At 58.3% G+C, this 27,881-nt stretch overlaps 3 protein-coding genes across 8 annotated transcripts; 1 reads left to right on the plus strand and 2 right to left on the minus strand.

Annotated features, from left to right (window-relative positions):
* The first annotated feature begins 325 nt into the window (after positions 1-325).
* On the plus strand, positions 326-23,258 carry PPOX (protoporphyrinogen oxidase). 3 transcript variants are annotated; one of them, XM_077886971.1, is made up of 12 exons: positions 326-636; positions 779-913; positions 1,055-1,170; positions 1,292-1,424; positions 1,694-1,838; positions 1,931-2,130; positions 2,950-3,010; positions 3,174-3,292; positions 3,374-3,484; positions 3,584-3,733; positions 3,855-3,897; positions 23,194-23,258. In XM_077886971.1, exons 1-12 carry the CDS (start codon positions 550-552, stop codon positions 23,241-23,243), a joined length of 1,350 nt encoding a protein of 449 aa, XP_077743097.1. In that variant the 5' UTR covers positions 326-549; the 3' UTR covers positions 23,244-23,258. The 3 variants fall into 3 exon arrangements, with proteins under 3 accessions (XP_077743097.1, XP_077743096.1, XP_077743098.1); XM_077886970.1 differs by lacking the exon at positions 23,194-23,258 and adding an exon at positions 3,987-4,204 and having other exon boundaries at positions 329-636; XM_077886972.1 differs by lacking the exons at positions 326-636; positions 23,194-23,258 and adding an exon at positions 3,987-4,204 and having other exon boundaries at positions 1,039-1,170.
* Positions 4,329-10,096, minus strand: B4GALT3 (beta-1,4-galactosyltransferase 3). Of its 4 annotated transcripts, none has more exons than XM_077886976.1 (8): positions 9,958-10,096; positions 9,034-9,108; positions 8,418-8,692; positions 7,500-7,735; positions 6,745-6,935; positions 6,493-6,615; positions 5,242-5,346; positions 4,329-5,111 (listed from the first exon to the last, which is right to left on the minus strand). In XM_077886976.1, exons 3-8 carry the CDS (start codon positions 8,677-8,679, stop codon positions 4,838-4,840), a joined length of 1,191 nt encoding a protein of 396 aa, XP_077743102.1. In that variant the 5' UTR covers positions 8,680-8,692; positions 9,034-9,108; positions 9,958-10,096; the 3' UTR covers positions 4,329-4,837. The 4 variants fall into 4 exon arrangements, with proteins under 4 accessions (XP_077743102.1, XP_077743104.1, XP_077743100.1 ...); XM_077886978.1 differs by having other exon boundaries at positions 8,418-8,715; XM_077886974.1 differs by having other exon boundaries at positions 9,034-9,177.
* Positions 18,945-27,841, minus strand: ADAMTS4 (ADAM metallopeptidase with thrombospondin type 1 motif 4). Its single transcript, XM_077886962.1, has 9 exons — positions 25,956-27,841; positions 24,578-24,901; positions 24,210-24,342; positions 23,487-23,657; positions 22,477-22,763; positions 22,183-22,369; positions 21,766-21,941; positions 20,633-20,808; positions 18,945-20,154 (listed from the first exon to the last, which is right to left on the minus strand). The coding sequence occupies exons 1-9, from the start codon at positions 27,051-27,053 to the stop codon at positions 19,728-19,730; spliced, it is 2,979 nt and encodes a 992-aa protein (XP_077743088.1). The 5' UTR covers positions 27,054-27,841; the 3' UTR covers positions 18,945-19,727.
* Between the last annotated feature and the right edge of the window lie 40 nt (positions 27,842-27,881).

The following is a 27,881-nucleotide window of genomic DNA, read 5'->3' on the forward strand; positions in this document are numbered from 1 at the left end:
TCCCGCTCCCGCTCCCGCCCTCGCCCCGCCCGACGCGCCCGCCCGACGCGCCCGCCGGCGCCCCAGCGGTTAAGCGCCGCTCCCCCCGCGGGGGCGGGGCCGGGGGAGGAGCCTCCGCCAGCTCCGCGCCCTCATTGGCGGGCGTGATCCGGGGCCTCCCGCGGCCACCAATCCGGAGGCGGGAGAGCGGGGGGCGCCGGCGCGTCCGGGCCCAGAGGGGCGGGCGGAGCGGCGGCCTCGCGGCGCGGGGGTCGGGGCCGGGGTCGGGGTCGAGGTCAGAGGCGGGGGCGGGGCCGCGGCGCCCCGAGCCCTGCGCGGGCAGATAGCGCGGGCGGGGCCCTTATCCGGCGGCCGCGGCGCCCCGAGACCCTCCCCGCCTTCCCTCGGGCCTCCGCGGGTGCGCCGCGGGCCCTGGGCGGGGACCTCAGTGCCCCGCCGGGTCCCCCGCAGCAGCGAGCGCCGGGGGGTGGAGCGCGGAGCCTGCGGGGGCTGCTGCGGAGCCGGGACCCCGGGGCAGCCTGGCCATCGCCGCCGCCCCCAGGCTTCGCGATGGGCCGGACCGTGGTGGTGCTGGGCGGCGGCATCAGCGGCTTGGCCGCCGGTTACCACCTGAGCCGGGCCCCCTGCGCCCCCAAGGTGAGCGCCCGGTCGCGCCGGAGGGAGGCTCCTGCGGTCCTCTCCCCCGCTGCGGCCCAGAGGGAGCGGGGCCTCGTCCCCTGCAGACCCTCGGCCGCAGCCGCAGCCGTAGCCGTGCGGCGTGTGCCCCTCCCGCCCCCAGGTGGTGCTGGTGGAGGGCAGCGAGCGCCTGGGAGGCTGGATCCGCTCGGTCCGAGGCCCCGGCGGTGCTGTCTTTGAACTTGGACCTCGAGGAATTCGGCCAGCGGGAGCCCCGGGAGCCCGGACCCTGCTCCTGGTGAGGGGCCGGCGGGGTGCCTCGGAGGGACGCCTGGGGGGGGCTTGCCGGGGGGCCTCCCGGGAGGTCACGCGGGGCGGCGGTGCTGTGGGCCAGGCCCTTCCTTAGTTTCTCCTCTTCCCGAGGACGTATGGAGAGCAGGTCTCTGAGCTTGGCTTGGACTCCGAAGTGTTGCCTGTCCGGGGAGACCACCCAGCTGCCCAGAACAGGTTCCTGTACGTGGGTGGCGCCCTGCATGCGCTGCCCTCTGGCCTCAGGTAGGTCCCTACCGCCCGTCTTTCTGCCCTGCCCACGTCCTCCCCCTTTCCATTCCCCCGTCGCCCAGTCTGTGCGAGAGGAGCCGGATGGATGCAAATGACTGTGCCTTCCCCGGTGCAGGGGGCTCTTCCGCCCTTCACCTCCCTTCTCCAAACCTCTGTTTTGGGCCGGGCTGAGGGAGTTGACCACGCCCCGAGGCAAAGACCCTGATGAGACCGTGCACAGTTTTGCCCAGCGCCGCCTTGGACCTGAGGTAACACGGCCCGGAGGCCCCCAAGTCCCTGCCCTCCCTCCTAACCAGCGGCAGAGCCCCCTACGCAAACCTTCCACCTGGGGGCTCCTCTCTACGCACCCCGTAGTCGCCACAGCCCAGCGCTGGGAGAGAACGGCTGCCTTCTCCTCTGTTACAGTGGGACCGCACCCCACCCCACCTGCCCCACACCCCCTCCGGACCCCGCAGGGGCAGTGGAAGGTAGTCTGTGCACCCTCTTCCTTGGCCTCAATCCCAGTCTCCCCCTCAAGGTGGCGTCTCTGGCCATGGACAGTCTCTGCCGAGGTGTGTTCGCAGGCAACAGCCGGGAGCTCAGCGTCAGGTCCTGCTTTCCCAGTCTCTTCCAAGCTGAGCAAAGCCATCGTTCTGTTTTGCTGGGGCTGCTGCTGGGGGCCGGTGAGTGGGGGCTTGGTTCAGGGCGAGAAGATACTAAGAGCCTGCCGGGAGGCCCGGGCTGCTGATCTAATGATGATTCTTCTTTGCCGCAGCCTCTTCAGGGCACAGCCCTCGACCGGACTCGGCGCTCATTCGCCAGGCCCGAGCTGAGCGCTGGAGCCAGTGGTCACTCCGTGGAGGGCTGGAGACGTTGCCCCAGGCCCTTAACACCTACCTGACTAGTAGAGGGGTCAGTGTTCTCAGAGGCCAGCCTGTCTGTGGGCTAGGCCTCCTCCCTGGAGGCCGCTGGAAGGTAGGAGAGCCCCCTGGTGTGTCATGCGTGTTAAGTCTCCCTCTTTGGGCAGCCCGGGTGGCTCAGTGGTTTAGCGCCGCCTTCAGTCCAGGTGTGATCCTGGAGACCCGGGATCAAGTCCCACGTCAGGCCTCCTGCATTAAGCCTGTTTCTCCCTCTGCCTGTGTCTGTCTCTCATGAATAAATAAAATCTTAAAAAAAAAAAAAGCCGGGGGGGATCCCTGGGTGGCGCAACCGTTTGGCGCCTGCCTTTGGTCCAGGGCGCGATCCTGGAGACCCGGGATCGAATCCCACGTCGGGCTCCCGGTGCATGGAGCCTGCTTCTCCCTCTGCCTATGTCTCTGCCTCTCTCTCTCTCTCTCTATCATAAATAAATAAAAATTTTTAAAAAAAGTCTCCCTCTTTGCCTGAATGTTTTAACCAGGCCAGGGTTGGCAGGACTAGTTATTGTTGTTTCCCTGCCCTAGATGCAGTTTAAACATGGGCTACCCTAGGGTCTTAGGCCTCGTTTGTAGATGATCCTCCAGGGCCTGTTTGGTCCAACTCTGGATAGAAGTGGTGCCTTCTATCCAGAAGTGTTTACAAGTGGCTTCATTAGGGGAAGGGACAACCCAGCTCCACTGAACAGCTCAGAGCGGCCACACTGGCTTCCGTCCGGCCTGCTGCCTGCAATAATAGAGGGGGTGGGCTCTGTGCCCACTGCAGGTCGGTCTCTTCATCCTGGGGCAGCGCCCAGTCTCTCCTGCCAGTTTGGGGCCTGGGAATCTGAGGCAAAATTCCCATTATCTCTCTGTCTCTCAAATGCTTGCATCCTGGCAGGTATCTCTGGGGGACGGCAGCCTGGAGGCAGACCACGTGATTAGTGCTGTTCCAGCTTCAGGTACTGGGGTAGCCCCCTCCCCTTCTCCAGCCAGAGTGAGGCACAGGGTTGCTTCCTGGGCCCGCAGGACTGTGCTGTGCCCCTGAACCGATCATCCCTGCGGGAGGCCTGGGGAATCTGCCAGAAATGCCTCCTGAGCAGGCCCCTGGCTGCTCTTCCCCAGTGCTCAGCAAGCTGCTCCCTGCCCAGGCTGCGCCTCTGGCTCATGCCCTGAGTGCCATCACTGCCGTGTCGGTGGTGGTGGTGAACCTCCAGTACCGAGGAGCTCATCTGCCTGTGCAGGTAGGAGTGGCACAGAGGAATGAGCCCCCCCAGGCCCACCCACAGCCCTTCCTTCCTCACCCGGTCTCTTCCTTTCTCCAGGGATTTGGACATTTGGTGCCATCCTCAGAAGACCCAGGCGTCCTGGGAATCGTGTATGACTCAGTTGCTTTTCCTGAGCAGGATGGGAGCCCCCCTGGCCTCCGAGTGACTGTGAGAAGCAGCAGCTTTGCTCAGTGGGGGTTTGCAGAGGGCTCGTCTGTGCTCAGTGCAGGTCAGGCCAGCCTGGTCAGTGCCATATTCTCTCCCCAGGTGATGCTGGGAGGGTCCTGGTTACAGACGCTGGAAGCCAGGGGTGGTCTCTTATCTCGGGAGTTGTTCCAGCAGCAGGCACAGCAAGCAGCTGCCACCCAGTTAGGACTAAAGGAGCCACCAAGTCACTGCTTGGTCCACCTACACAAGGTGAGTTGAGTAAGCACCCCTTAGCTCCCGCTGAAGGCAGGGGCTGGTAGGTCGGTTGTCGTCTACTCAGGCTTGGCCATCACCAACAAAAATGTCCCTGTATCCCCTCTTCTCTCCCCAGAACTGCATCCCCCAGTATACACTAGGCCACTGGCAAAAACTGGGTGAGTTTGGGAGGCAGCTGTGCTGAGGGGGGGGCAAGGAAGCCAGACCCCCCCCCAGCTGTAACAGTCCCTTCATCTTTTCCTTGCAGAGGCAGCCACCCAGTTCCTGGCTTCTCAGAGGTTGCCCTTGACTCTGGCCGGAGCCTCCTATGAGGGCGTTGCTGTCAATGACTGTATAGAGAGTGGACGGCGGGCAGCGGCTCGGGTCCTGGGCTCAGAACCTAACAGCTGATCCCCAGCTCCCACCTCCTCCTGGCCATGCTGGCAGCACCTCTTCACCCACAAAAATAAAAGTTGCTGGAACTTGGCTGGATCTGGTGGCTCGGTCACCTCCAAGCATAGGTGGCGGGGCTGGTGGTGGGGAGGAGGTCGGGGGTGGAGAAGCCAGCCACGAAGGCAGGCACAGGTGCCGGGGATGCAGCAAGCAGGAGCAGAGGCAAGACAAAGTCCTTTATTAGAAAATATATCAAAATCCCAGCCCCCTGAGGCGGGTCCAGAAGAGGAAGCTAGTCCAGCACTGGCAGAGAGTACCCAGGGAAGGGGTTCCTTCACCAAACTTACTTCCTCGGAACCATAAATAGAATAAATATTCACAGAGATCCCAGGAAAAGCCAGATCACTCTTCTCTCCGTGGAAAAGGAAAGGACTTGGGGTCCAGCCCTGCTCTTACCCCAGGGGCCAGGGACTTTCAGGAGTCATCACATAAAATCATGACATCAGGGATTCACAGTCATAAGCCCTGGCAGGTGACCCTAGAAAGAGGGACCCCCAGGTCCGAAGGAGCCCAGCTCCAGTCCAGCACTGAGGGGAGGCCCCTGCCAACAGTGAGTAGCCCTGGAGTTCAGTTCCCCCACATCCCTCTAAGAGCAGTGAGGAGCTGAGGGTGGGGAGGACACAACCCCTCTGATTTAGTTTCATGATTGAGGTGGGCAGGAAGGAGTCAGTGTGAACCGTGGGGGGCTGTGTGGTTGGCAGTAGGCAGAGGGCCAGGCCTGGCCGGGGGCCGGCGCTGCAGCATCTCTTGACGGAAGGCCTGGGAGGAACCAGGTGGGTAACGGGGACCAGAGGGAGTCCGGGGGCCCCGAGGGTCAGTTCCAATGTCTGCTGTGATGTTGGTATAGAGAGGGCCCAGCTCTCGAGCCAGCAGTCGGTATGTCAGTGAGTTCATCCCATCTTGTGTCCAGGAATTCTGGGTACGGACCAGGAGGTCAAATCTGAGGGTCAGAGGTTGCAGAACTAAGGCCCAGAAAGAAAGGGCCAGGATCCTAAGGAGCTTTAGGAGTTTCCTGGCTAGAATGCAGAACCCTGGGGAGCCAGTAGCAATTCCCAGGCAGGCCTTCCTACCTGTGAGGGTTTTCCTCATTGCCCTTATCTCCTCGATGCTTCACCATCTTGTAGTGCCCCACCGATGTGGGGGGCCGAGAGATCTTCATTCCAGCGAGACGTACCCTGCGGGGAGAAGTGAGGGTGCCTTGGAAGGTTCTAAGGAAAGCTGCTGACGGGTGAACAGCAAGCCAGCAGGGAAGCCATTACATGTTTCTGAACACAACAACTAGTACTAGTCAGGCCAACAGAGTGCCACATACTCGAGAGAAAGTCAAACAGAGAGAAGGAAACTGGCACAAGAGGCTGTAGGTCTGCACGCATCCAAATTCTCAGGGGCTGTGCTGGGTGCCCTGGGGCCCTTCAACAGCTGGCAGAGGTAGGTTTGCACCTCCCATCTTTGTTTTTTAAGTAGCTCCCAGGAACTGCCCTGGCATTTGGGTCAAAAGGACAGGACAAGACCGGGAGTTGCAGACCCAAGCTCAGCAATTCCTACCTAGAACAGTGGCTGGGCTGCCTAGGCTCCCTCACCCCACACCCCCCACCTGCCCCCAGGGTTAGGAAAAGAATGAGACCAAGTGACCAGGACCTGGAAAGAAACCAAGGCCACCTCTGACACACAAGCAAGAACTGGAGATGGCCTGGGAAAGTACTGAAACAACACATACATTTAGAAATCGCTGGGTCCTTTACACACATACAGAGGACAAGAATTCAGAGGTTATCCCAGAGGGCACGAGGGGGAGGGGAGGCAATGGGTCCAGCGGAGCAAGCCCGAATATTCACACCATAGATAGGAAATGGGGTCAGCTGAGGTGAAAGGTCAAGATGTTTCACATGCTAAAAATGAGCCGGCATCGTTCCAGTGGCACAGACTTCAAACCTAACCGTGATTCTGGGTGATTCAGAGCAGAGCCCCTCCTCCCCAGCCCCATAGGAAGTGGTCTGGATGCAACGTTAGCAGAAGGCAGGACTGAAGCGTCTCTAGGCCCCTTTCCAGCTCTGGAATCCCGTGGTACTACAGCCTATTGATCTTCTCCTCTCTCCCAGAAACATAACTCACCAGACCTAGGAGACTAGAGGGTGACAGGATGGGGAGCGGCACGCAAAGCCTGACCCCGGTAGATGGAAAGAGCAAAGGGAGAGGAACCGGCGCAGTGCAGGGGCAGGGAGCTAAAGATGGGTGGTGCTAAAGGACCAGAGCCAGGGATGGCCTTGGAGAAGGGGATCCAGACCAGCGTAGGGGTGGGGCGTGGTGGCAGGAAGTCTGACCTGGTAGCAATGTCGTCATCCTCACCACCCCAGCCCCAGTATTCATTGGGGAAGCCGTTCATCTTCAGGTACTGGTCAGGGGTGAGTGCCGAGACTCCTCCAAAGTACTGGGGGTACGGGAGGCTAGGGAGAGAAAGATGCTTGGGTTCCACAAGTGTTTTGGGGAGGCATTCCTACCCCACGATCCCCTTGGCTCTCCTTCCAATGGATGGTGAATTTCCCTACTTCCCAGCACCCACTCGTGCCCTCTACCTGTATCCAAACTTGTTCATGGCAACAGCAACATGTCGGGGTCCTCGGGGGTCACACACATACAGATTGTGATCGTTCTCAGGCAGGAGGTCCACGTCGTGCAAAAACAGGCAGTCCCACTCCTCATCACGCAGGGCCTCCCGCACACCAACGTTTAGCAGCTTGGCCCTGTTAAATGTTCCATTTCCAGCCTGGGAGGTAATGGAGAAGAATCAGACCACGTCTGTAGGTAGCATGGAGAAGGGGGTGCGGGCAGAAGTGCAAAAGAGAAAGGAGGGGAATCAAAGGGGGAAATGAGGCAGGGAGAGTGAACACACTTTCATTTGTCATTCAAGTCACTGTTTTTGAGCATCAGAATGTGCCTGATTACCTACAGGCTGCTGTTCAGCATTGCATCCCGACAACCAACAGCCATGGAAAACAGGTGTCTATTAGTTTTCACCTTTTGCCCCATTAAAGGGGGTGAAGAATCTTGTTCAAGGTCACATATGGGACAAATGGCAGGACTGATTTTGTCCAAATCTGTCCAATTCCAAATTTGTACATTTCCAAATTCAACCAAAGGAAAAATCATGGAAGGTACAGGACAGTCAGAGTGCCCTAAACAGAGTAAGGAGCATTATGGGGCTAACAAGCTGGCAGAGCAGTGCCATCCTGACCCTCTTAAAATTATTCCAGGGACCCACTATGTGAGAGTGGAGTGGCATTTACTTGAGGCTTCCTTACAAGAAAGAGTGGAGTAGGGTTGGAGGTACCTGGTGGATGACATAGATGCCATAAGCAAGCTGCTGGCGCTGCAGGAAGGGGTGCAGGTGGTAGAGCAGCAGGCGCAGGTGGTGCTCCCGGGCACGGTGGGGCACAATGATGGCTGTTCGGGAGCGGGGTTCACACCCTGCGGGACGGTACCGGCCCCCCGGTTCCACACGGGGATTCCTCTCTACAATCTCTGCCAGCGACGGCACTGGGCTAAAGGACACGGACACGGGACCCACTGTTGGGAGGGAATGACAAGGTCAGGGATTAGAGGGACGATGAGAAAAGAAGGACCTCTAGGGCCTGGGAACACGAGCGGCCCCGGCAGTCTGCTCCCCGAAGGGCTTACTCCGAAATCTCACACCTTGAGTTTCCCATCATTGGGACAGCTTTGCAAAGTCTGAAAGGCGCAGCCTCTTTAGCCAGTCTACTTTACTTTAGGGTTCCATAACTCTCTCCTGCCTCACTAGGTTAGAAGATGGAGAAAACAGGGGCGCCTGGGTGGCACAGTCGGTTAAGCATCTGCCTTCGGCTCAAGTCATGATCCCAGGGCCCCAGGACAGAGCCCTACGTGGCTCCCTGCTCAGTGGGGAGCCTGCTTCTCCCTCAGCCTCTGCCCTTCCCCCTGCTTGTGCTCACACAGCACGCACGCATACGCTCTCTCTCGAATAAATACATAAAAACAATCTTAAGAAGAAAAAGAAGATGGAGAAAACAGAAGGATTTCCAACTAACTACCTAAACCAGGGCTCACGTACAAAGGAAGCAATTCCCAGCCCAAGGCAAGAAGTACGTGGATTGGACGGGCAACGAAAAGTTGAAACCAGTTACATCAACCCCAGGTTCTAAGTCCACTCCTGGGGCCCTAGCCCTCACCCCACGCCTTGGCCTTCCCTTTACTTCCTCCTTTCTGCACTCACCTAAAAGAGGAGATCGTTCTGGACAGTAGGGCAGGCCTTGAGGAGCTGGAGGGCCCCCTGGGGCAACAGGGGCCCCCGGTAGGTGACTGAGGTTACTGTAGACATCATGGGGATGAGAATAGTCAAATGTCGGCCCCTGCTCTCGGCCAAATAGGGCACTGAGGCTCCGGAAGCCCCCCAGTGACAGGTACATCATGACAGCCAGCTGGGAGCCCACCAGCAGGGCCAGTGTGCAGGGCCGCTCCAGCAGCCTCCGCAACATCCTGGGCTGAGGTCTGAGGAGGGAGAGAGGAGAGTTCTGGGGGCCGTCAGGTGAAGAGCAAGCCAGCAGAGAGACCATCAGTAAGAACCAAGGTGGTGCCAAGAGTTAAGAGGAAAAGAAGCAAAGAAGAAAGTCACAGAAGGGAGCACACAGGTGTAGAGACAGAATGTAACCACCAGCGGCCCGACCACCTGCCATTTCCAGCCTAAGTTTCACTCTCCTCCACCGCCTCCCCAAACCACTGGTGCCAACTACTCTCAGTCCCCACCCCCAAGGATGCTTACATCATTCAGGTCCTTGGCAAAGGAGTCTCTGGAGAACCTCCCTCCCAATTTCAGAGGGGGATGGACTCACCTAGGTTCAAGCTGTCTTCTTCGGGATCATGGGGGCTTCAGGGGGTCCCGGGGGCGCAGATATGTGAGGCATTATCTAAAATTGGAAATGTCACAGAGGACAGAGAAAGGCCATCCAGCGCTCCAACAGCGATCCTGGGACCAGCTGGAACAGAAGTGGTGGAGGATAACCGCGCACGCAGAGGGGCAGAGGTCAAGATGAGGGGGAAACCGGCTTCCCAGCAGGGGAAGTGAGGCCAAGTGGCTGGAGAGAAACAGGGAGGGCCCGGAGATGCTGGGTCCTCTCCGCCAGCTGCCCTACAGTGCCAGGTGCACGTGTACTTCACCATGCCCCAGCCCGACAGGACAACCTGTCCGGGAGAGGGGACAGGCTGCTAATGGAGACCGTCGCCAAGGGGTGAGTCCGTCACCACAGGATTGCGGGGCGGCCTCAGGAGGGCCCAGGGCGGGGTAGCAAACAGGTTCCTTCCCGTTCTTCCCGTGCCGGGGAGCCAGCTCCGCAGGTGCAGGGAGCGAGACCGCCTGGGAGCCGCAGGCCAACAGCCGGAGCGCGGCGGGGGCGCGGGGGCGCGGCGGGGCGGGGGCGCCCTCTGCCCTGCCCACCCGGCCGGGTGCGAGCGGGGGCAGGCGGGGGCTCGCGGCCAGGGCCCCGGGGGGGGGGGGCGGCGGGGACCTGGGCCGGCTCACCGAAGGGGCGTGGCCAGCGCTCGGCGGGGGTCACGGCCCGGTTCCCTCGGAGCGCCCCAACCTCCCACCCCAACCTCTTGCATGTGCGATGTGAGCCCACCGGCCTCTGCCCGTATTTCCATCTGGGACCCGCTTCCCGCTCACGCCGGCGCCCAGCCGCTACCCGAAACTTCTCATCCTCCCGGCCGCCCGGACCCTTCTCCCGGGCCTCTCGCCCCATCATCCCCCGGCCCGGTACCTGCTCTCCTGCTGCCCGGCGTCACCGCCACCCCAACAGCCTGGCAGACATCGCCACCGCCATCTTGGAAGCGGGCGCCGCGGGGCGGGGCCTCGCGTCACGGGGCGGGGCTTCGCGTCACGGGGCGGGGCCGCCGGGGGCGGGGCACGGGGAGATGGGGGGGAGGGCTCTCCGCTCCGGAGCCACCCAGACCTGATGCCGCGTCCCCCCCGCCCCCGCCCCGGCCTGGGAAGACGGCGACTCACCCCGGGACTCCCTTCAGGGCCGAGCCTGACCCCGAGGCCGGGGCGACAGTTTCTGGCGCGCCCCCAGACCTGTCACCGGGGCCCAGCCCCTTCCCGGAGTGTTCGTGGGGCGCCCGCAACTTAGTGTCCCTGGGGATCAGGACTGTATCTCGCTCAGGATACATTGTTGCGACTGCTCGGGTCGCGCTTTTTTTTTTTTTTTTTTTAAGATTTTATTTATTTATTCATGAGAGACAGAGAGAGAGGCAGAGACACAGGCAAAGGGAGAAGCAGGCTCCATGCAGGGAGCCCGACGTGGGACTCGATCCCGGTTTTCCAGGATCACGCCCTGGGCTGAAGGCGGCGCTAAACCACCGAGCCACCAGGGCTGCCCTCGGGTCGCGCTTTTGTATCCGTGTCCCGCGCTTTTGTATCCGTGTCCCGCAGGCCTTGAAATAGAAACGGTTAGTTAGTAAGACAAGGACACGTCGAGTGAGGAGGGAAGAGCGGCGGCTGCTTTATTTATTTATTTATTCATTCATTCATTCATTCATTCATTCATTCATTTATTGGCTGCTTTAACGTAAAACTGTGTTTTTCCAGATATGAGTAAAACGGGTGCTTCATCAATCCGCAGTTACGTTTGTCTCAGGGCTTCCCCACCCTGGTAGCGCGGTGCCTTCCTTAGACGCAGGTGTCACACCCGAAAAACTTAGAATAACTAAAAAATAAAATAAAATAAATAAATAAAACTTAGAATAACTCACAGCGTCTACGTCCAAGGGAGGGGGAGGGGGGTAAACAGTATCCTGCCATAAATACGATCGCCCAGAACCTGCAACTCGCTCACACATGGAGACTCGGGAAAGACTTCCTCCCAGAAGCCAGGGTTAGTGGGGAACCTGCTGGCACGTCTCTGGCTCATCCTTCCGCCTTAGGAGTTTGTGTTTCCGTGGGATCTCTCCTCCAATTTATCCACGTGCACATTCTGTGCAGATTGAGGGTCAATGAACCCCCAACTCCCTACATTGTACCCCCTAAAAAAGAACAGTTTTTGACTCCATTTTCGTATTCATTTCTGTATTCCAGAGCCGTAAATGTGTCTATTCTTCAGATTTCTTTTAAACTAGGTATCACATGGTGTTGAAAGGACGGAGCTTTCTAAAATGTGCCCCGTGTAACCCACCACCTCACCTGCTCCTCTGCAGGCAGGCGGGGACTGCTGCTCGTGAGACTTCGTGCTGCATAAGTGACCTCAGGAGCCTGGGTAGTTGACCTGGCCACCAGGTCAAAACTGGCCCCTCTGGTCTGGACGCCAAGAGCTAGAACGTTGCCTCGCTTCCCCTCTGACTCCCCTGGAAAGGAATCTGGGAGGGAAGGCAAACACACCTGGCCCATGCCCCTCGACTGTAAGGACAGGATAACACGGAAACGCAGCTTGCTCCAAACTGCACGTAGGCCAACAAATGTTTAACTTCAGATTCCATCATTTGCCCTGTAAATTCGGCCCTAAGGGGGACAGTCAGCTGGAAGTCCCACCCGAGGGGAGGACACTGCCCAGGCCTCTCAGTCGCCGCCTGTCTGGTCCCTCCACGGGACTCCCCACACCCCACCCTGGCTAGAGGTTGGATCTTCCAAGTACTCGGTTCGAGGTAACTCTTATTCTCCTTTACTGCTTGCAATTGCCCTCACCTCTGCTCAGATTTTCCTTTTCTTCTATTAGATTTTTATAATATCAATAAAGTGTTTTTTTCCCCTTTGAAACTGACGGCAGCCATGAATCTTTTCTTTAGAACACACATCTGCCACTTCCCATGTGAGTTAAATAAACTCTGTAACATGTGTCCATTTTTACTTGGGTATCGACAAAAACCCTGTTCTTGGCCAAACTTTAGACAGCCTCCTCGGAGGCTTCTTTTCAAATAAGCCTCTTCCTTGGACGACTAGCCACTTTCAGCCAGGAGCCTGGCAAGTCCAGTTGGCCAGAATCTCCTCATCCCTGATTAACTTTCCCTCCACCGACCCCCTCATTCCTCCCCTGGCTGCAAGTGTCCCCTCGTCCTAGCTGGATTCAGAGTCGAGCCCAACCTCTCTCCAGTTGGGATGGTCTTCACATGTATTACAGTAGTCCTAAAAAAAAAGGGCTTCCTTACCATTTTTTTAAAGATTTTTTTAAAAGATTTTATTTATTCATGAGAAACATAGAGAGAGAGAGTCAGAGACACAGGCAGAGGGAGAAGCCGGCTCCATGCAGGGAGCCCGACGCGGGACTCGATCCCGGGTCTCCAGGATCAGGCTCTGGGCCGAAGGCGGTGCCAAACCGCTGAGCCACCGGGCTGCCCTTCCTTACCATTTGAATAAGTGTTTGAATAATCATCTCTTCAGCAGTGGGAGAGTCATAATTTCCCCTTTTTCTGAACATTGTATTTTAATAGGTGACTACTATTTTGGACACAGGAAACCATAAGTGCAAAAGCCTAAAAATGAGAAGGAGGGAGTTTGGGAAATTAAAAATGGATCAGTAAAGGGGCACCTGGATGGCTCAGTGGTTGAGCACCTCCCTTTGGCTCAGACTGTAATCCCAGGATCCTGCATCAGGCTTCCTGCATCTCCCTCTGCCTATATCTCTCCTGCTCTCTATGTCTCTCATGAGTAAATAAAATCTTTAAAAAAAAAAAAAAAAAAGGGGGGGGATCAGTAGGGCTAGCCAGAAGGGCATAGTGAGATAGGAGATGGGAGTGGTGAGCAGGTGCCAGGTAGTGAAAGACTTCCTAAGCTACATAAAAGGAGTGGATTTTATCCTGGGGGCAAGAGGAAAGTGGTAAAGTGCTCTAAACAGAGAATTCTTCCATCAGAAGTTCACTCTGGGGGATCCCTGGGTGGCTCAGTGGTTTAGCGCCTGCCTTTGGCCCAGGACGGATCGAGTCCCACATCAGCCTCTCTGTCTCTCTGTGTCTGTCATGAATAAATAAATAAAAATATTTAGAAAAAAAAAAAAGAAGTTCATTCTGATGGAAACACAGAGCATTGACTGGAGTGGTCAAGACTGCAAGCAGGGACACCATTTAGGCAGGCACTTCAGAAATCCAGGAATGAGATGAAGTTCATGCAAAATAAGGCAATATCAGTGGGACTAAGAGGGAAGAAGTTATCTTTGGGGACTTTACACGGCCAACAGGACCTGGTGATTGAATGACTGTGCTACTCAGGGAATCAGAGGACTCCCAGATTTCTATGCAGGAAAGAAAATGGAAGGCCGCCTAGGGTACTCAGTTGGTTGAGCATCCGACTCTGAGTTTTGGTTCAGGTCATGATCTTGGGGTGGTGGGACTGACCCCTACATCGGGCTCTGCACTCAGCAGGGAGTCTGGTTGAAATTCTCTTCCCCTCCCTCTGCCTTTCTCTCCACTGACTCCTCTCCCTCATAAATATATCTTTAAAAGAGAGAGAGAGAATGGAAATGTGGTTCTCCCAGAGGAACTGTGTTCCTCCATGGTGTTCAGTTCTTATAAAACTGACTTTCATCTTCTTTCTTTTTTTTTTTTTTTTTAAGATTTTATGTATTTATTCATGAGAGACACAGAGAGAGACAGAGACACAGGCAGAGGGAGAAGCAGGCTCCATGCAGGGAGCCCGATGTGGGACTCGATCCCAGGACCCTGGGGTCACAACCTGAGCCAAAGGCCAAAGCTCAGCCACTGAGCCCCCCAGGAGGTCCCAACACTTATCAAATCTGGGGACAACTGGGTGGCTCAGCCTTGGGCCCTGCTGAGCAGGGAGCCTGCTTCTCTCTCTCCCTCTGTTTGATGCTCCCTCTGCTGTGCTCTCTCTCTCTCTCTGTGTCAAATAAATAAATAAAACCTTAAAAAAAAAAGAGTAATTTAAATCTCTATTTAGTTTCTCAAGGAAACATCAGAGGCCGAGGCCCAGGGAGGGAGAGAGAATGGAGCAGGAGCACATTTAATGCACAGCCCAGTCTTAAAATCCTCTCTCCCATTCAGCATTGTCCATTGAGATGGAAGCTTCTCCAACTACCCTGCTTGGCTCCTTACAGTATTATCCTCCAGCTTCAAGTCTGTTCACTTTACTTCTCTCCAGTTTTGCATAACAGAGAAGAGCCCTGGAGCTGACCCAGCAAGCAGAAATTCTCTCTTCCTCCATCACCATCCTACTCTCCTCGGGGGGCCTTGCAGTCTTACGGTCTATTTTTAGAAAAGGAGGCAGACACTTCCTCCAAGAATATTTCTGTGACCCTGTATTCCGTGCCAGGTGCCCCTCATCTACCACGGCATCTGTCACACTGGTCTGGCATTCTGGTCTCACCTTACTGTCTCAGCCACCAGACTGTGAACTCTGAGGATGGGGACCACGTCTTCCCTTTTATCATACCTTGAACGTAACCCAGAACTCTTAGCACAACTTCTGCAAAATAGCTCATCTTAGATCTGACCCAGACAGTTCCCTCATATAATTATTTTCTCATGCTAATGAAGGATGGTAAAGGGGGACCGGCAAGGAAGAGATTTAAGGGGAAGAGAAGCTGCATGTACTGACACTTAGAAGCCCCACACGGGGTCAAGCACTTACGCCGTTATATTCTTAAATTCTGACAACCTCTCCATAAGGCAGGTAGTAGTAATACCCATTTTACATGGGACGTCTAGGTGGCTCAGCGGTTGAGCATCTGCCTTTGGCCCCGGGTGTGATCTTGGAGTCCCAGGATCCATTCCCTGCATCAGGCTCCCCGCATGGGGCCTGCTTCTCCCTCTGCTCATGTCTCTGCCTCTCTCTCTCTTTCTCTCTCTCTGTGTCTCTCATGAATAAATAAATAAAATCTTTAAAAAATGGGGGGGAGGGGAATCCCTGAGTGGCTCAGCGGCTTAGCTCCTGCCTTTGGCCCAGGGTGTGATCCTGGAGTCCCGGGATTGAGTCCCACATCAGGGTGGCTCTCTACATGGAGCCTGCTTCTCCCTCTGCCTGTGTCTCTGCCTCTCTCTCTATGTGTCCCTCATGAATAAATCAATAAAATCTTAAAAAAATAAAAAATTTAAAAATGCCCATTTTACAGATAAACTGTTCACAACAATCAAGTAATTTAAGATCACATCATTACATGTAAATAGCAAAGCTTAGATTCAGTTTGACTCCAAAAATCTGTGTCCTTTCTCTACATTGTGAGAGCGTGATTTGATCCCAGTGTATAACTCAATGGCTTTATCGAACAAACAAATGCAATAAATAGTCAATCCTCCATGGAAAACTAGGTCAATTTATATATTTTCTTCCAACTCATTTCCAGGCCAAGAAACTCATATTTTCAGCTTCTCAATGCTTATATGCATCTGCATTATCAAGAGAATGTGCTGATGTATCTTTGTGAGGTTGGACGGGTGCATGTCCGAGTGTGTCGCTGTTTCTGTACTTCTGTATTCACTGGGTTCATATGGCCTGTGGCTGGTTTCCCAAAGACTGCGAGGGATGCCTTAAACGTACTTCCTCTCCTCTGTTTCCTTCCTAAGACGACTTAAGTAATCTGGTCCTGTCCCTATAGAAGGTCCTTTCTGGGGAAATTGGTGGGGATTGATGGTACGCCCCCTAGACCCCCCCATCCCCACTCTGTTCCTCTCAGACTTCCTCAGAGCAGTTTTAGAACTGGTGGTTTCCCTCAGAGGTCAGCTGGTTAGGTCTTGCTGCCCGTGTTCTGGCCTCCCCTCTGGCAACAGTCAATGGGGAAGTATTCAGTTGGTTCAAGAGCATTCTCTCGGCCAATAAAATAATACATTGAGGGGATCCCTGGGTGGCGCAGTGGTTTGGCGCCTGCCTTTGGCCCAGGGCGCGATCCTGGAGACCCGGGATCAGATCCCACATCGGGCTCCCGGTGCATGGAGCCTGCTTCTCCCTCTGCCTTTGTTTCTGCCTCTCTCTCTCAGTCTTTCATGAATAAATAAATAAATAAAATCTTTAGGGATCCCTGGGTGGCGCAGCGGTTTGGCGCCTGCCTTTGGCCCAGGGCGCGATCCTGGAGACCCGGGATCGAATCCCACATCGGGCTCCCGGTGCATGGAGCCTGCTTCTCCCTCTGCCTGTGTCTCTGCCTCTCTCTCTCTCTCTCTCTGTGACTATCATAAATAAATAAAAATTAAAAAAAAAATCTTTAAAAAAAAAAAATACATTGAATTCCATTCTCTTCCCCTCACAAAGCCCTGACCAATGAGATGCTGGTATTTCTCCCTTACCGTCCATCTGATATTTTAGAGACTAAATACAGTAATACTACATAGAGGTTAAAGAACTGGGGCTTGGGTTGGAGTAGGAGTAAACAAGGGTAGCTCACCCCAGAAACCTGGCTTTCTCATCCCCACTGCAAAAATAGAGGTTGGACAATTGCCCAGATTTCCTCTGTGCTCACCACGGAGGCAGAAAGGGCTTAAAGAAATTGGCTCTGTTCAGTTATTGTCCTACCTCCCTACACCCAGCCCCCATGCATGACACTTACCATCCCATAAAATGGGTGTCTGCTGGAGCTTCCCCAAGGATAGGGTGCTCACTCCACCCCCCCCCCCCGCCAGTCCCTGATTGGTTTTTCTTCCTCTCATCATTTTTCCCTTTTCCCTCTAAGACCAGATACTTGAGCTGTCTGGGTGCCTACTTCTTTCCTGTTAGGCCTGTTTCTCCTCCAATTGCTCGCCCAGACCCCAGCACAGGCCCATGGGTAGGCCAACTGGGGAGAGACACAGCGCTCATGTTGGCTCTTGCAGGGAGGTATGAACTCCCCCCTGTCCCAACAAGCGCTGGCTGGACTCCTGAGTCCAGGACATTAGGCCGAGTCTATAGCCCGGGTACAGGAAGGGTGGTATGGGGGAGAGCATTCCAGAAAGGGGTCGGGCCTTGCCTGGGATTGAACATGTGATGCCCATCACTTTGCTTTGAGGCGCTGGACCTCTGTCCTCCCCTCACTGTATGCCTCCGTGCACTCACACACCCCCAATCACAGACGTGGCCGCTGAGCTCAATCCCTTTCTGGGAAAAACTACTACTTTTTTTTTTTTTTAAACTTTATTTTTTTTAATTTTATAGAGAAAGAGAGAGAGAACGAGCAGGGGGAGGAGCAGAGGAAGAGGGAGAAGGAGACTCCCTGCTCAGCAGGGGCCCCGACATGGGGTTGGATCCTAGGACCCCGGGATCTCGACTTGAGCCAAAGGCAGACGGTTCACCCACTGAGCCACCCAGGTACCCCTGGGAAAAGCTTCTTTAGGCCAGTCAGAGCCCTACTCAGTGAGCGAGAGCTTCCTGTTAGAATAATACCTGTGCAAAGGTGAGAAGGCCATCAGGGCAACCTGTTCCCCAGCCAGCCTGAGACTCACGCCTCCCTTACCCTCCTGGCCATGAAGTCTGGCCTTGGCCTCCCACAGATCTGGCCCTTATCATGCGGTTCTTTGTATCTCTCATTGCTTCTCTTTGCGGGGGTGCGGCGCCCTGACTGTGTGTACCTGGCAGAAGGCGCAGGCCTTGGCTCACCGTCCCCTGAGCTCACAGTCCTGAGATCTGTAAACCCGCTCTCGGTGACCTGGCTTTGCTAGCTCCATGCAAACAGTTGGGGCCCCCTTGTCTGTCTCCTGTTCACGCCTCCTCCAGGCTGGCTGACAGAGGGGGGGCGAGCCCAGGAGCCCGGGCTGCAGGGGGAGCACTGGAGAGAAGGGAGGGTCCTGTTGCCGCCGAGCCCAGGGAGGAGGCACTGAGTGCAGCACTGCCCAGTGCAGGAGGTACAGGACTCGGTGAGCAGCACCCAGCCCCGGGGGCGCAGCACCCAGTGCTCCCACAGGCTCCTCGACCCCGCCCCCGCCCCCCATGATCGCAGACACTCCAGAGTGAAGCCCCCAGCTCCCTCACCCCCTGGCTGCGCCCCCATCTCAGGGAGTCTTCACCCAGGCTCCCCGCCACCTCCGTACCCAGGCCCTTTCTTGGTCCCCAGAGGTCCCACTGTTGCCATTTGGGCAGGACCCATCGGCCGGCAACCCGTCCCAACCCCGTGGCCTTCCCGCGTGCCCCTTAGGTGTAGTGGAGCCTGGAGCCCTGCTAGCACCCCTGCCCTTCCCCTCGGTTGGCCCAGGCTGCCCGCCCCCACGCCATCCCTCTTGCCCCCTGGGCTGTCCCCTACCAACCCAGGTCCCGCTCCTCTTTATTAAATCCCGTCCTAAGGTCACGTCTTCGGAGAAGGCTGCTGTGTTTACACTGGCTGACGGCAGGCCGCCCGACCTCACCCGGGCCTCCCACGGGGCTCAGCCTTCATCGGATCGGATCGTTTGATCCCCCCCTACCCCGAACGACCCAGCGGGGCCCCAACACACACCATCTCCCCGATACCACCAACTAGTAAGATGCTGAACCCCGGGCTCAGACATGGCCCCCGGACTCCCCCGTGCAGTGCTCTACCTCCGCCGTCGGCCCCAGGGCCCCCTAGAACTCTCGTGGCTAAGTGCAGGCCTGTTCCTTTGCACGGTCTTTCTCTTACCAGTTATGCTTATAGCCCAGTACTTATGACTTCTCTGATGCCTGGAGGTCTCTGGGGATTGGGACGTGACCGTCCTTTGTCTGACGCTGTCCTGCCAACCGGAGGAATGTGGCCTGGGGCCGAGGGAGGCACCACTGGTGCGGGCAGTGCCACCTTCCGGGGCGCTGGGAACCCCAGGGGCCACGGAGCGGGTGGCGAGGTGATGACAGGTCTAAGGGTGGCTGTCACTGCTGGGCGCCGACCCAGTGCCAGACGTTGTGCTAGTTCTTTATTTACATTATTTAGGCCTCACAACACATTTCCAAGGGAGGTATTGTTATTGGCAAACGAGGAAACTAATGTTCAGAGACGGGGAGCCAGGGTGCAACCCACATCTCTCTGACTCCAAAAGGAGCACATAAATAGCAAAATTCAATATATATTTTAAAAATATGATAATCCCTTACTCCCTGAAGGCCTATACAACCCTCAACTCTTCCTTTCCTAGAAAACAGAATTCAGGGAGAGGAAGGCAGGGCAGGATGTACCTCATACACAAATACACACACACACACACACACACACACACACACACATTCACATACACACAGATCACTTATGCCTATCGCCACCACCCTGGATTTCCTAGCCAGGGTGAGGGTTATGAGGGGTGGAAGTCAGCTTCCCCAGGACCCTAGCCCTCATCCCCTTCCCTGGTGCTAAATAGAAGTGAATAAATACTAAATAAATACAACTGCCCTCCCCTCTGGCTTCCCCCTCCCTCCTGTGACCAGCAGGGCAGAGGGGGCAGTTTAGAGAGGGGACTGTCCTCCAGCCCCGTCCGTCCACCACCCGTCACTGCCATCCAGGGCAGGAAACCAGGGCAGGGCCAGCCTGCGCATCAGGGCAGGGATGAGGGCAGGCCTCATCCTCTCCGCCCCTCCCCGCGGTGTCCGTGTGTCCGCGTGTCCGCGGAGGCAGCTGCAGGAGCCACCTCCTTTTCCCTGCTCAGTCCGAGGCCCCGGTGCCCGAAAAGGGCAGCGGGGATGATGGGGTTATTTCCTGCCCGCCCAGGGGCGCCGCCGGAGGATCTCCAGAATCTGTGCCTTGCGCTGCAGCCAGTCCTGGGGCGTGGGACGGGCTGTGGCAGGGGCCGGCCGAGGGACGAAGAAGCTGTACCGCAGGCGCGCGTTCTGGGGGTTGCCTGCGACCAGGACCTGCAGCGTTAAGGGCTGGGCCAGCGGCCCGTGGCCCGACAGCGTCTCAGAGGCTGCAGTGGCCCCGCTATAGCGGAGACTGACTGCCCCGGGCAGTACCACATCCGTGGGAGAGGGCATGAGCGTGTATTCGCCGTTGAGGGCGTAGGAGCCATCGGGGAGCTTCAGGGCCAGGTAGAGGCTCCGGAGCCCAGGGGTCCCCTGCTGCCGGACGAGGATATGCGTGGCCCCCGCGGGGATAGTGACCACATTGTTGTATCCGTACCTGCGTGGAAGAAGAAGAGGGGCGGCTCAGCACCTTCCTGAATCCCCCGGCCTTTCTGAGCTGCGTGTGTATGACTGTGAGTGCGAGTTTGTGTGTGCAGAGGGTTGTCTCCCCAGACCCGAGTGAGGTGTCCAGCCTACATGTGAGCTCCACGCAAACGCATGCACTCTCCTCCCTCTCGGCTCCAGGCCTTCACGACTGGGGCCCCCTTACTGCGGTGCCGGCCTAAGCCCGCCTCTTTGGGGTGGTCCAACTCCCCCTCTCCCTCCAGGAGCAAGTCACCCCCTGGGGAAGCCTTCCCTGATGCCCCTCAGGCCCTCACAGCAGCCCCAGGCTGACACCTGTTGAACAGGTAGGACACTGTGCTATAACTACTCATCCGTCTCTCCCACTAGACTATGAGCTCTTTGAGGACAGAGTGTCACGTCCATGTCTGTAGCCCCCGGGTCAGCGAAGAGGAAATAAATAGTGAATGAACCTGAATTTTCTGAAGGAGCCAGACTGCTTACTGCAGCTAGAACCATCCCCACCGCACACCATGCACTTGTCAAACTTCTTTTTGGAGCCAATGACACGGTCGCAGCCAGCATGGATGCAGCGGCCCTGGACACACACCGAGGAGCTGTCCGGGGAACAGGGAGTCCCATCTACCACCTGCCAAGAGAAGGAGCAGTGCAAAGAGTTCTTCTCTTCCTAAGTCGGGAGGGTTGGTGAGCCCGACGCGACCCGCAGCCTGCCAGGGAGGGGACGTCATAAAGGCTGGGTGGGAGGGGAGGTAGATGGGGTGTGGGGTGAGCCCCAGCCACGCTAAGGGGTAATAATCCCAACGAGAGTAGAAATTTTAAAGGCCATCATCTTCAGAACGCTCGTTCTGAATCAGGCGCCGTGCTAAGTGCTTTAGAAGCTGGGATATAAATCTTACAACCGCCGTTTGAGGTTTCTAGAGACAGAACACTGAGGTTTAGAAAGATGAAGAGACTCTCCCAAAGCTGGGACAGCTGGCAAACAGAGGAGCCAAGACGAAACTGTGGGTCTGACTCTCAACACCAGCCCTGAACCTGGACGGAAAGTACCCAGATGGACGCTAGAGGGCGGCCGACGTGTAAGATTTCTCCCCAGGGTCGGGCCGCAAGTCTGCTAGGGCTTGTTCTTCCCCAAGCCTTTGACATTCGGCCCTATCCCAGACAGGGAGTCTGGGGACACCACTGCCTCCAGGAGGCCTGTCCAGTGAGGGACTGGCCTTCCATGAGCCAAACGAGGCCTCCCCTGTAATTGATAGAGGAGCCCACAGAAGGGGGGGGTCAAAGACTTGCCCAAAAGGCCATGTCCGTTCTCACGAAGTCGAGACGTGGGAACTGGGAGATGGGAAGGGAGAGAAAAGAAACCAAGGGAAATGGGACGGGCTAGAGCTGCCTGGCTGGCGACTTATCCAGAGTCTGGGGCTCGTTTCCCAAATGCCTGCAGATGGTGAGTGTGAGTGGACCCAACGCTGGCCTGACGTGGCTGTGGGGGCGCCGGCCACGGTGCTGCTTTGAGGGATCTTGGCCATCAGAAAGTTGGGGGCTTCGGGAAAGAGTGAACGCAGACAGTGCCCAAGCATCTGGCCCTCACCCGCGGCTCCAGCACATAGTAGTAGCCCAGGGCCCGGGCCTGGCAGGTGAGTTTGCACTGGTCCCGGGGTGCCACACCGGTGTAGCGCGGGACCCAGTCCATGGGCCCCGGGAAGCTCTTGAAGAGGTCAGTGCGGTGGTTGTAAGCAGCACACTGCTCCTCACGGAAGGTCAGTGCTGTCGGGGTAAGAACGGCCAGTCAGAGCCCTGTCCTCACGACGTCCCGTGCGAGCCCCTCCACCAGAGCCACCCAGACCTCAGGGCAGTGTGGCACTTCGCTCCCCCACAGACTGCCAGAGAAGGTTCCTGAAGGGTGACGTCACTCCCCTCAACAGCAGGGATAGTCTCCACACTCAAGGGGACGATGGTTCCTGCTCGACCCCCCCGCCCCATGGCTTCTGTCCCTCCCATGCCTCACCTGAACCAGTCGGGCAGTCCTGGGTGTTGCAGGAACGGAAGCGGGTGCGGCGGCCCTCACAGTACTTGCCACCGTTCCGCGGGACAGGCCTTGTGCAGTCCCGGGAGGAGAACTGGACGCCGCCCCCGCAGCTCCGAGAGCAGTCGCCCCACGGTCCCCAGGGACCCCAGCCACCAGCCTGTGGGATCTGCGGAAACACAGAATGGGAGGGTGGGATAAGTCCACGCTCTCCTGGGCTCAGGGTCGGCCCCGCTCCTCCAGCCCCGCTGCCCCATCCCTGCCCTGGCATCTCACATTGAAGTCCTGCAGCTGGTCCACGTGGAGGCAGCGGCCACCCATGCAGGCCTGTGCTGGCCCACAGGGGGTGCCGTCGGCCCAGGGCGAATGCTTGGTCTGGCACATGGCATGGCCATTGAGATGGCCAGAGCACCAGAGGGCAGCACAGGGCGGCGGCAGCTGCGGACAATGGCGTGAGTCGGGCCCGAAGGTCAGCTGGCACTGGCGATCAGCGTCATAGTCCTTGCCGGGGAAAGTCACAGGCAGATGCAGGGGAGCCTCTGGCTTGTCTAAGAGACAGTGCCCTGGGAAGGAGGTAGGGGTAGGAAGTCAGCAATGGGCTGAGGGATCAGTCTAGATGGCTAGCGGAAAGCCTAGCCTCCCCAGGGCCTGATGGATCCTAGAATCCAAATCCCGGGGCTGGAAAAAGCTTCAAGTAGCAGATACAACTTATCGGGCACTTATTATGTGATGGGCACTGGCTAATGGCCTGACCAACCCCTCTGGGTTACCCATGGCAAACGCCCACGAGGGGGTTTCCGTTATTATGCCTGTCTTACAGGTCAGCCACGCGGAAGTGAAGAATCCGCCAGACACGTGTCTACACACGTCCGAAGAACAGAATCAGGATAGGGATCCCAAGTACTAAGTCTTCCTACCTGTTCTAACCGACTACAGAGCTCTCGAGTCTGCCCAGCGGTAGCCATCCTGCCAGGCCTGCACACCCCGGGTGACAGGCAGTCACCTTCTTCACAGCCAGCCCTTTCTCAGGTGAAGAGCTTTGACCCTTAGAAGGTCAGATGGAACTGTACTGCACCAAGAGTGGCCTGCCTTGGCCTGCCTCAGCCGTGCCATTCGTGTGAGAAGGAGTGGGAACCACACAAAGGCAGAAGCGTCTCGCACCCCATCCCACACTGCAGAGGAAAGCCAGCTGAGGAGCCACGGGGGACCGTGCAGAATGCAGCAGGAGAGAGGACCACGGGCGGGAGCGGAGCGCCCCACAGGGAACAGCAGCGCCATCTGCTTACCGTAGCCGTTGTCCAGGAACTCAGTGATGAAGTGGGCACTACAGGGGGACCAGGGCTCCTCGGGGTCCACGTGAGCCATGACAGGAGCCATGACATGGCGGGAGGTGCTCCCAGGCCCATTGAGATCAGCACATGACTTTGAGTTGTCGTGGAGCATGTTGAAGACGTGGCCTGTGAAAGCAAAGGCTTTGCTAGGGCCCGAGGGTCCCATCTCTGTGCCTTCAGGGGGCTTCAAGCCCATGAGGGGCATGCAGGGCTGCCGCAGTGGACGGTCAGATCCATTCCCTGTCCTGCCCTGCGCCCCCCCCATCTCCTTCTGGAGCTCTAGGGCTCTTCAATATGCGGTCCCTGCTGCTCTGTCTCCGCTGCTCCCCAGACACACTCAGGGCACCTCCCTCCCCACTCCTCCTGTAGCCAACATTCCTAACCTTGAACCCCCCCCCCCAATTCCATCACTGACCCTTAGGAATAGTATCTCTCAAAATTGTGCCCTCCCCCCACCACACACACAAAGGGTTCACAGTAAATGTCCACACACTATCTCATTTAATAGAAAAATCTGCATGTCAACACCCACAGCAAAGAAGGATAAGACCCCTAGGCCTAGGCCTAGGGAGGAGGGAGCACTACCTTGTGACCCCCATTTGCCTTCTAGTGGTCTCCCTGTCCCCTGATACCTCTCTCATCCATCCCGGTTGCCCCACAGCCCTACTCCCACGTTACCCAGTTCATGAGCAGCAGTGAAGGCCGACTGAAGCCCATCATCCTCCACAACAGCACAGCTCCGAGCCGGGTCACACACAGTGCCCACGTCGGCCATGCCCAGAGTGTCACAAGTAGACACCCCGCACAGGTCCTGTGGAGAGGGATCGGAGAAGATGCGTGAGGAACTACGACCCCAGGGCCACCGGGGATGAGGGCTGGGTCGGTGGGGACCTGGGCACTGAGTGCGCCGTCAGGGCCCGGAGGGCAGTGTGGCTGGGGCCAGGTGCCACGTTGAACAACTCCAAGGGCACCATTTCTAGCACGGTGCACACGACGGTGCTCTGGGAGTCGGGCAGCGCCTGGCCCGGGGGCTGTCGGGGCCTCACCTGCCGGGTGAACAGAATGGCCGTGTCAAAGTGGTCAGGGTCCGAGTCCTCGGGGGTGTTGAGTCCTCGCTGCCAGGCGCAGAAACTGCGCAGGGTCTGGGCGGCGCTGGGCCCCACTTGGGGCCCTTCCTCGCCGGGCCCCAGAATCACGAGCCGAGTCACCACCAGGCTGACGGGGTTGCGGATGCTGGGGTGCTTGAAGGCCTTGGCTGCCGCGGCCATGACCGTCAGCAGGTAGCGCTTCAGGCCTGCGCCGTGAAATGCTGCCATCTTGTCATCGGCCACGACCAGAGTCTCCACGAAGCGACTCAGTGAAGCAAAGCGCTGGATTGGAAGAAGGAGGGAGCGGCGTGGGGCAGCCTCCCGGGCCGTGGCCCCCTCCCGCTCCCGTCTTCCTGGGCCGCAGAGCCCACGGCATTCCTGGCGGGTCGCCGGGCCCTCCCCCAACCCCGGGCCCAGGGCGCTCTGGCGACTCCAGACTCGGCTGTTGGTTCTGAGAAGGGGAGGGGAAGGGGCTGCCACGTCCCCGGGCTGCTGCGGAGCCCCAGAGGTGAAGGCAGCTGGGACTGCCTCTGGGAGGGGCCCCGGGGTCCCCCAGGCCCGAGTGCGCTGGGGCCTGCAGCGGTGCAGCTAGAGGGCCGGGCTGCAACGTGTCTGCCCTGTGTGGTTGGAGTAACCATTCAGTCAGCAGCTAGGGCCGGGGCCAGATCTCAGCGTGGCGGGTGTGGAGGGCGAGCGGCTGGTCTGGATTAGAGCTGGAGAGGGCGGGGGAAGAAGGGGGAGGCGGGGAGGGGGAGGGAAGGATGGAGTGTCAGGCAGCCCTGCAGTCGGTCCGCAGTGTGGGAAGGGGACCGGCCGGGGGAGGTAGGGGACGCCTCTCCTCCCCGTCCACTTTTGCCCTACTTTGCAGTTTTGCCACAACTATTTCGAAGGCAGCACCAGGAGCCAGAGGCCAATCCCTTGGGCTTCAAACCTCCCTCCTTTAGCCGGCGGTGGGGGTTGAAAATCAAATTGGGGGCACAGCAGAGTCAAGGCCAAGGGGGCGGTTAGGAAAGCCTCATGGCAGGAGGTGGTGCCAGCAGAATGCGGCGGCCAAGCAGGGTCGGGGTGGGCAGAGGGGCGGGCACTCCCAGCCTGGAGTCTCTGGCCCCTCTGGGAACCCTCCTTGGGACCAGCAGCCTGGCCAGGGGCAGGGCTGGGGCAGGGAGAAAGCAGAGCCTTCCCAAGGAACGAGGCCGGCGGGGGGAGGAGAGGCAGGCAGGAGGCAGGGATGCAGCAGGATGGCCAGCAGTGGAAGTGGGTGGAGAGAGGGTGAATGGGGGTCAGTAGGACACGCATGGCGGGAGGACGCCGCAGGACAGACTCCGGGGCTGCCTACCTTGGCTCTTCGAGGGCTGGGGCTGGGATTCCCGGGGGGAGCCTTGACGTTGCACATGGGGCCCTGGCCACTGGCGGGACTCTTCCGGCGTAGGATGTGAGCCCCGGGCCCTCCGGCGGAGTTCAGGGAGCCCCCCTCCAGGGGCTGGATGTGCAGTTCGGTCCCCCGGTACTGCAGCACCCCTAGCAGGGCTCCCCCGTCCCAGTGCAGGGACGCCACCGACTCCGGATCTCCGTTGATGCTGCCGGTGAGGTAGGTGCCCGGCTCTGCGCCCCCCAGCAGCTCAGGTGCGCGGCCCAGGTACTGCACCGTCAGCCCCTCGACCCGCACGCCGGGGTCCTGCTCCAGCTCTAGCAGCAGCGTCTCCCCAAAGGCGGGCAGGCGGCACAGAAGCCGGGCGGGGGCGCCCAGCCCCGGCGGGACGCTGCCGTTGAGCCGCTCGGGAAACACGATCTCCTCCTCCCGGGGGAGGGGGCCGGCCGGGCGGCCCGAGGGCAGCAGGGCGCTCAGCAGCAGCGGCAGCAGCAGGCGCGCCGCCGGCCGGGCCGTGGGCAGCGCGGGCAGCAGCAGGCGGGGCCCGGCGCCCCACAGCCAGCACCCCGCCAAGCCCCTCCGGGGCCGCCGGTCCGTCGGGGCCATGGCACTGGCGCCGCGGCCCGGGAGGGATGGAGGCCGGCTGCGCACCAAGTTCTCCCCGCCCCGGCTTTGGAAAACTCCTCTCCGCAGCCTGGGGGCTCGGACTTGTGCCAGGGTCAGAGGCAGAGTTTGCAGGGGGGCTGGGGACCGTCGGCGGAGATGGAGGGAACCTGGCCCTTCGGCTGCGGAGAGGCGCCCGGTGGCCTGGCTCCTCCAAACTCCTCTCGCACCCCCTCCTCTCCCGGGTCTTTGTCTCCCTCTGCCCGTGCCTCCTGCAGCCCCTCGGGCCTCCCTGTGCCCCTCACACTGTCTGGCCTTCCTCTGGGCCTGCCCTGTCTCTGGCTTCGTCCGCTGTGCCTTTGTCTCTGTCTCTCTCCTCCTCTCTCGCCCGTGTCTATGTGTCTGTGGGTCTCCCCGTGGGTCCTTCCCAGCCTCTCTCCGCGCGCCAGCGCTTTTAAGCATCTCGAGCTTCTGCGATTGGCTGAGCTATAAGCCATTCAGCCGGGAGCTCTGTTGGTAGGACTTAGATGGTGTCTCATTGCTTCCCAAAAATCCCAGTTTTGTTTTCCTTTAAAAAAATAATGGGACTTGCCCAGGGGAGGAGAATCTCCAGCAGCCGGATGGATCATAGGCACTGGGCCAGCTGATGACATAGCCTTTCCCCAAACCCCACAGTCGGCTCTCAGCTGTCTCTTTCCCTTTTTGGTGGGACAGAGCCCCAGGAGTGGTAGGAAGTCAGGGAGGGAAAGGGCCTGGTCAACACGCACAGAAAGGCCACGGTCCCAGGAGAATTCTCGCTCTCATTCTCTAACCTGGCACGGCCTCCTTTTTCTCAGGGCTTCCTCGCGCTGCCCTCTGCCCCTAGAGGCTGGTTTCTAGAGCCCAGGCAACTGAGTGAACTGCCAGGGAAAGACCCTGGGGAGCAGGTAAGGAAGCACCCAGAGGGCAGAACAAAGAGAGGAGGTGGCTGGACTTGGACCAAGCGGTGGGAGAGGGAGCAGGCTGCAGGGATACCGGGCAGGCGAGGAGACAGGGATCAGACGGCTTACTGCCCAAAGGTAGGATGAGTCTGCTTAGAAAGGGCAGGCACACGCAGCAGGCAGGGGAGAAGACAGGAGGGGTTAAGGACTTTTCCTTTTACAGAAGGAAGATCCAGGGTGGCACCTCTTCTTCTTTAACAGCCCTCTCCTGCAGGCTCCCCGTTCCTGAGTTACCACTACCCACCCCCTCCAAAGCCCCAAAGCCCGGAACAGCCAATCCGCCTCCATTCCCCCCCAGGGCTCCCCCTCC

Source organism: Canis aureus, chromosome 38 (assembly GCF_053574225.1).
Source record: "Canis aureus isolate CA01 chromosome 38, VMU_Caureus_v.1.0, whole genome shotgun sequence".
Classification (NCBI taxonomy): domain Eukaryota; kingdom Metazoa; phylum Chordata; class Mammalia; order Carnivora; family Canidae; genus Canis; species Canis aureus.

What these genes read in the sequence shown, in the direction of transcription:
- PPOX (XM_077886970.1), top strand. Translation starts at nt 550, where the DNA reads ATGGGCCGGACCGTGGTGGTGCTGGGCGGCGGCATCAGCGGCTTGGCC. An exon ending in AGCGCCGCCTTGGACCTGAG is followed by an intron (nt 1,425 to 1,693) that starts GTAACACGGCCC and finishes CTCCCCCTCAAG; the next exon opens with GTGGCGTCTCTGGCCATGGA. An exon ending in TAGTGCTGTTCCAGCTTCAG is followed by an intron (nt 3,011 to 3,173) that starts GTACTGGGGTAG and finishes GCTCTTCCCCAG; the next exon opens with TGCTCAGCAAGCTGCTCCCT.
- B4GALT3 (XM_077886976.1), bottom strand. Translation starts at nt 8,679, where the DNA reads ATGTTGCGGAGGCTGCTGGAGCGGCCCTGCACACTGGCCCTGCTGGTG. An exon ending in GATGACGACATTGCTACCAG is followed by an intron (nt 5,347 to 6,492) that starts GTCAGACTTCCT and finishes TTCTCCCCGCAG; the next exon opens with GGTACGTCTCGCTGGAATGA. An exon ending in AATGAGGAAAACCCTCACAG is followed by an intron (nt 5,112 to 5,241) that starts GTAGGAAGGCCT and finishes TCTGACCCTCAG; the next exon opens with ATTTGACCTCCTGGTCCGTA.
- ADAMTS4 (XM_077886962.1), bottom strand. Translation starts at nt 27,053, where the DNA reads ATGCTTAAAAGCGCTGGCGCGCGGAGAGAGGCTGGGAAGGACCCACGG. An exon ending in CCAGCCCTCGAAGAGCCAAG is followed by an intron (nt 24,902 to 25,955) that starts GTAGGCAGCCCC and finishes CTTCCAATCCAG; the next exon opens with CGCTTTGCTTCACTGAGTCG. An exon ending in ACCAGCTGCAGGACTTCAAT is followed by an intron (nt 22,370 to 22,476) that starts GTGAGATGCCAG and finishes GTGTTTCCGCAG; the next exon opens with ATCCCACAGGCTGGTGGCTG.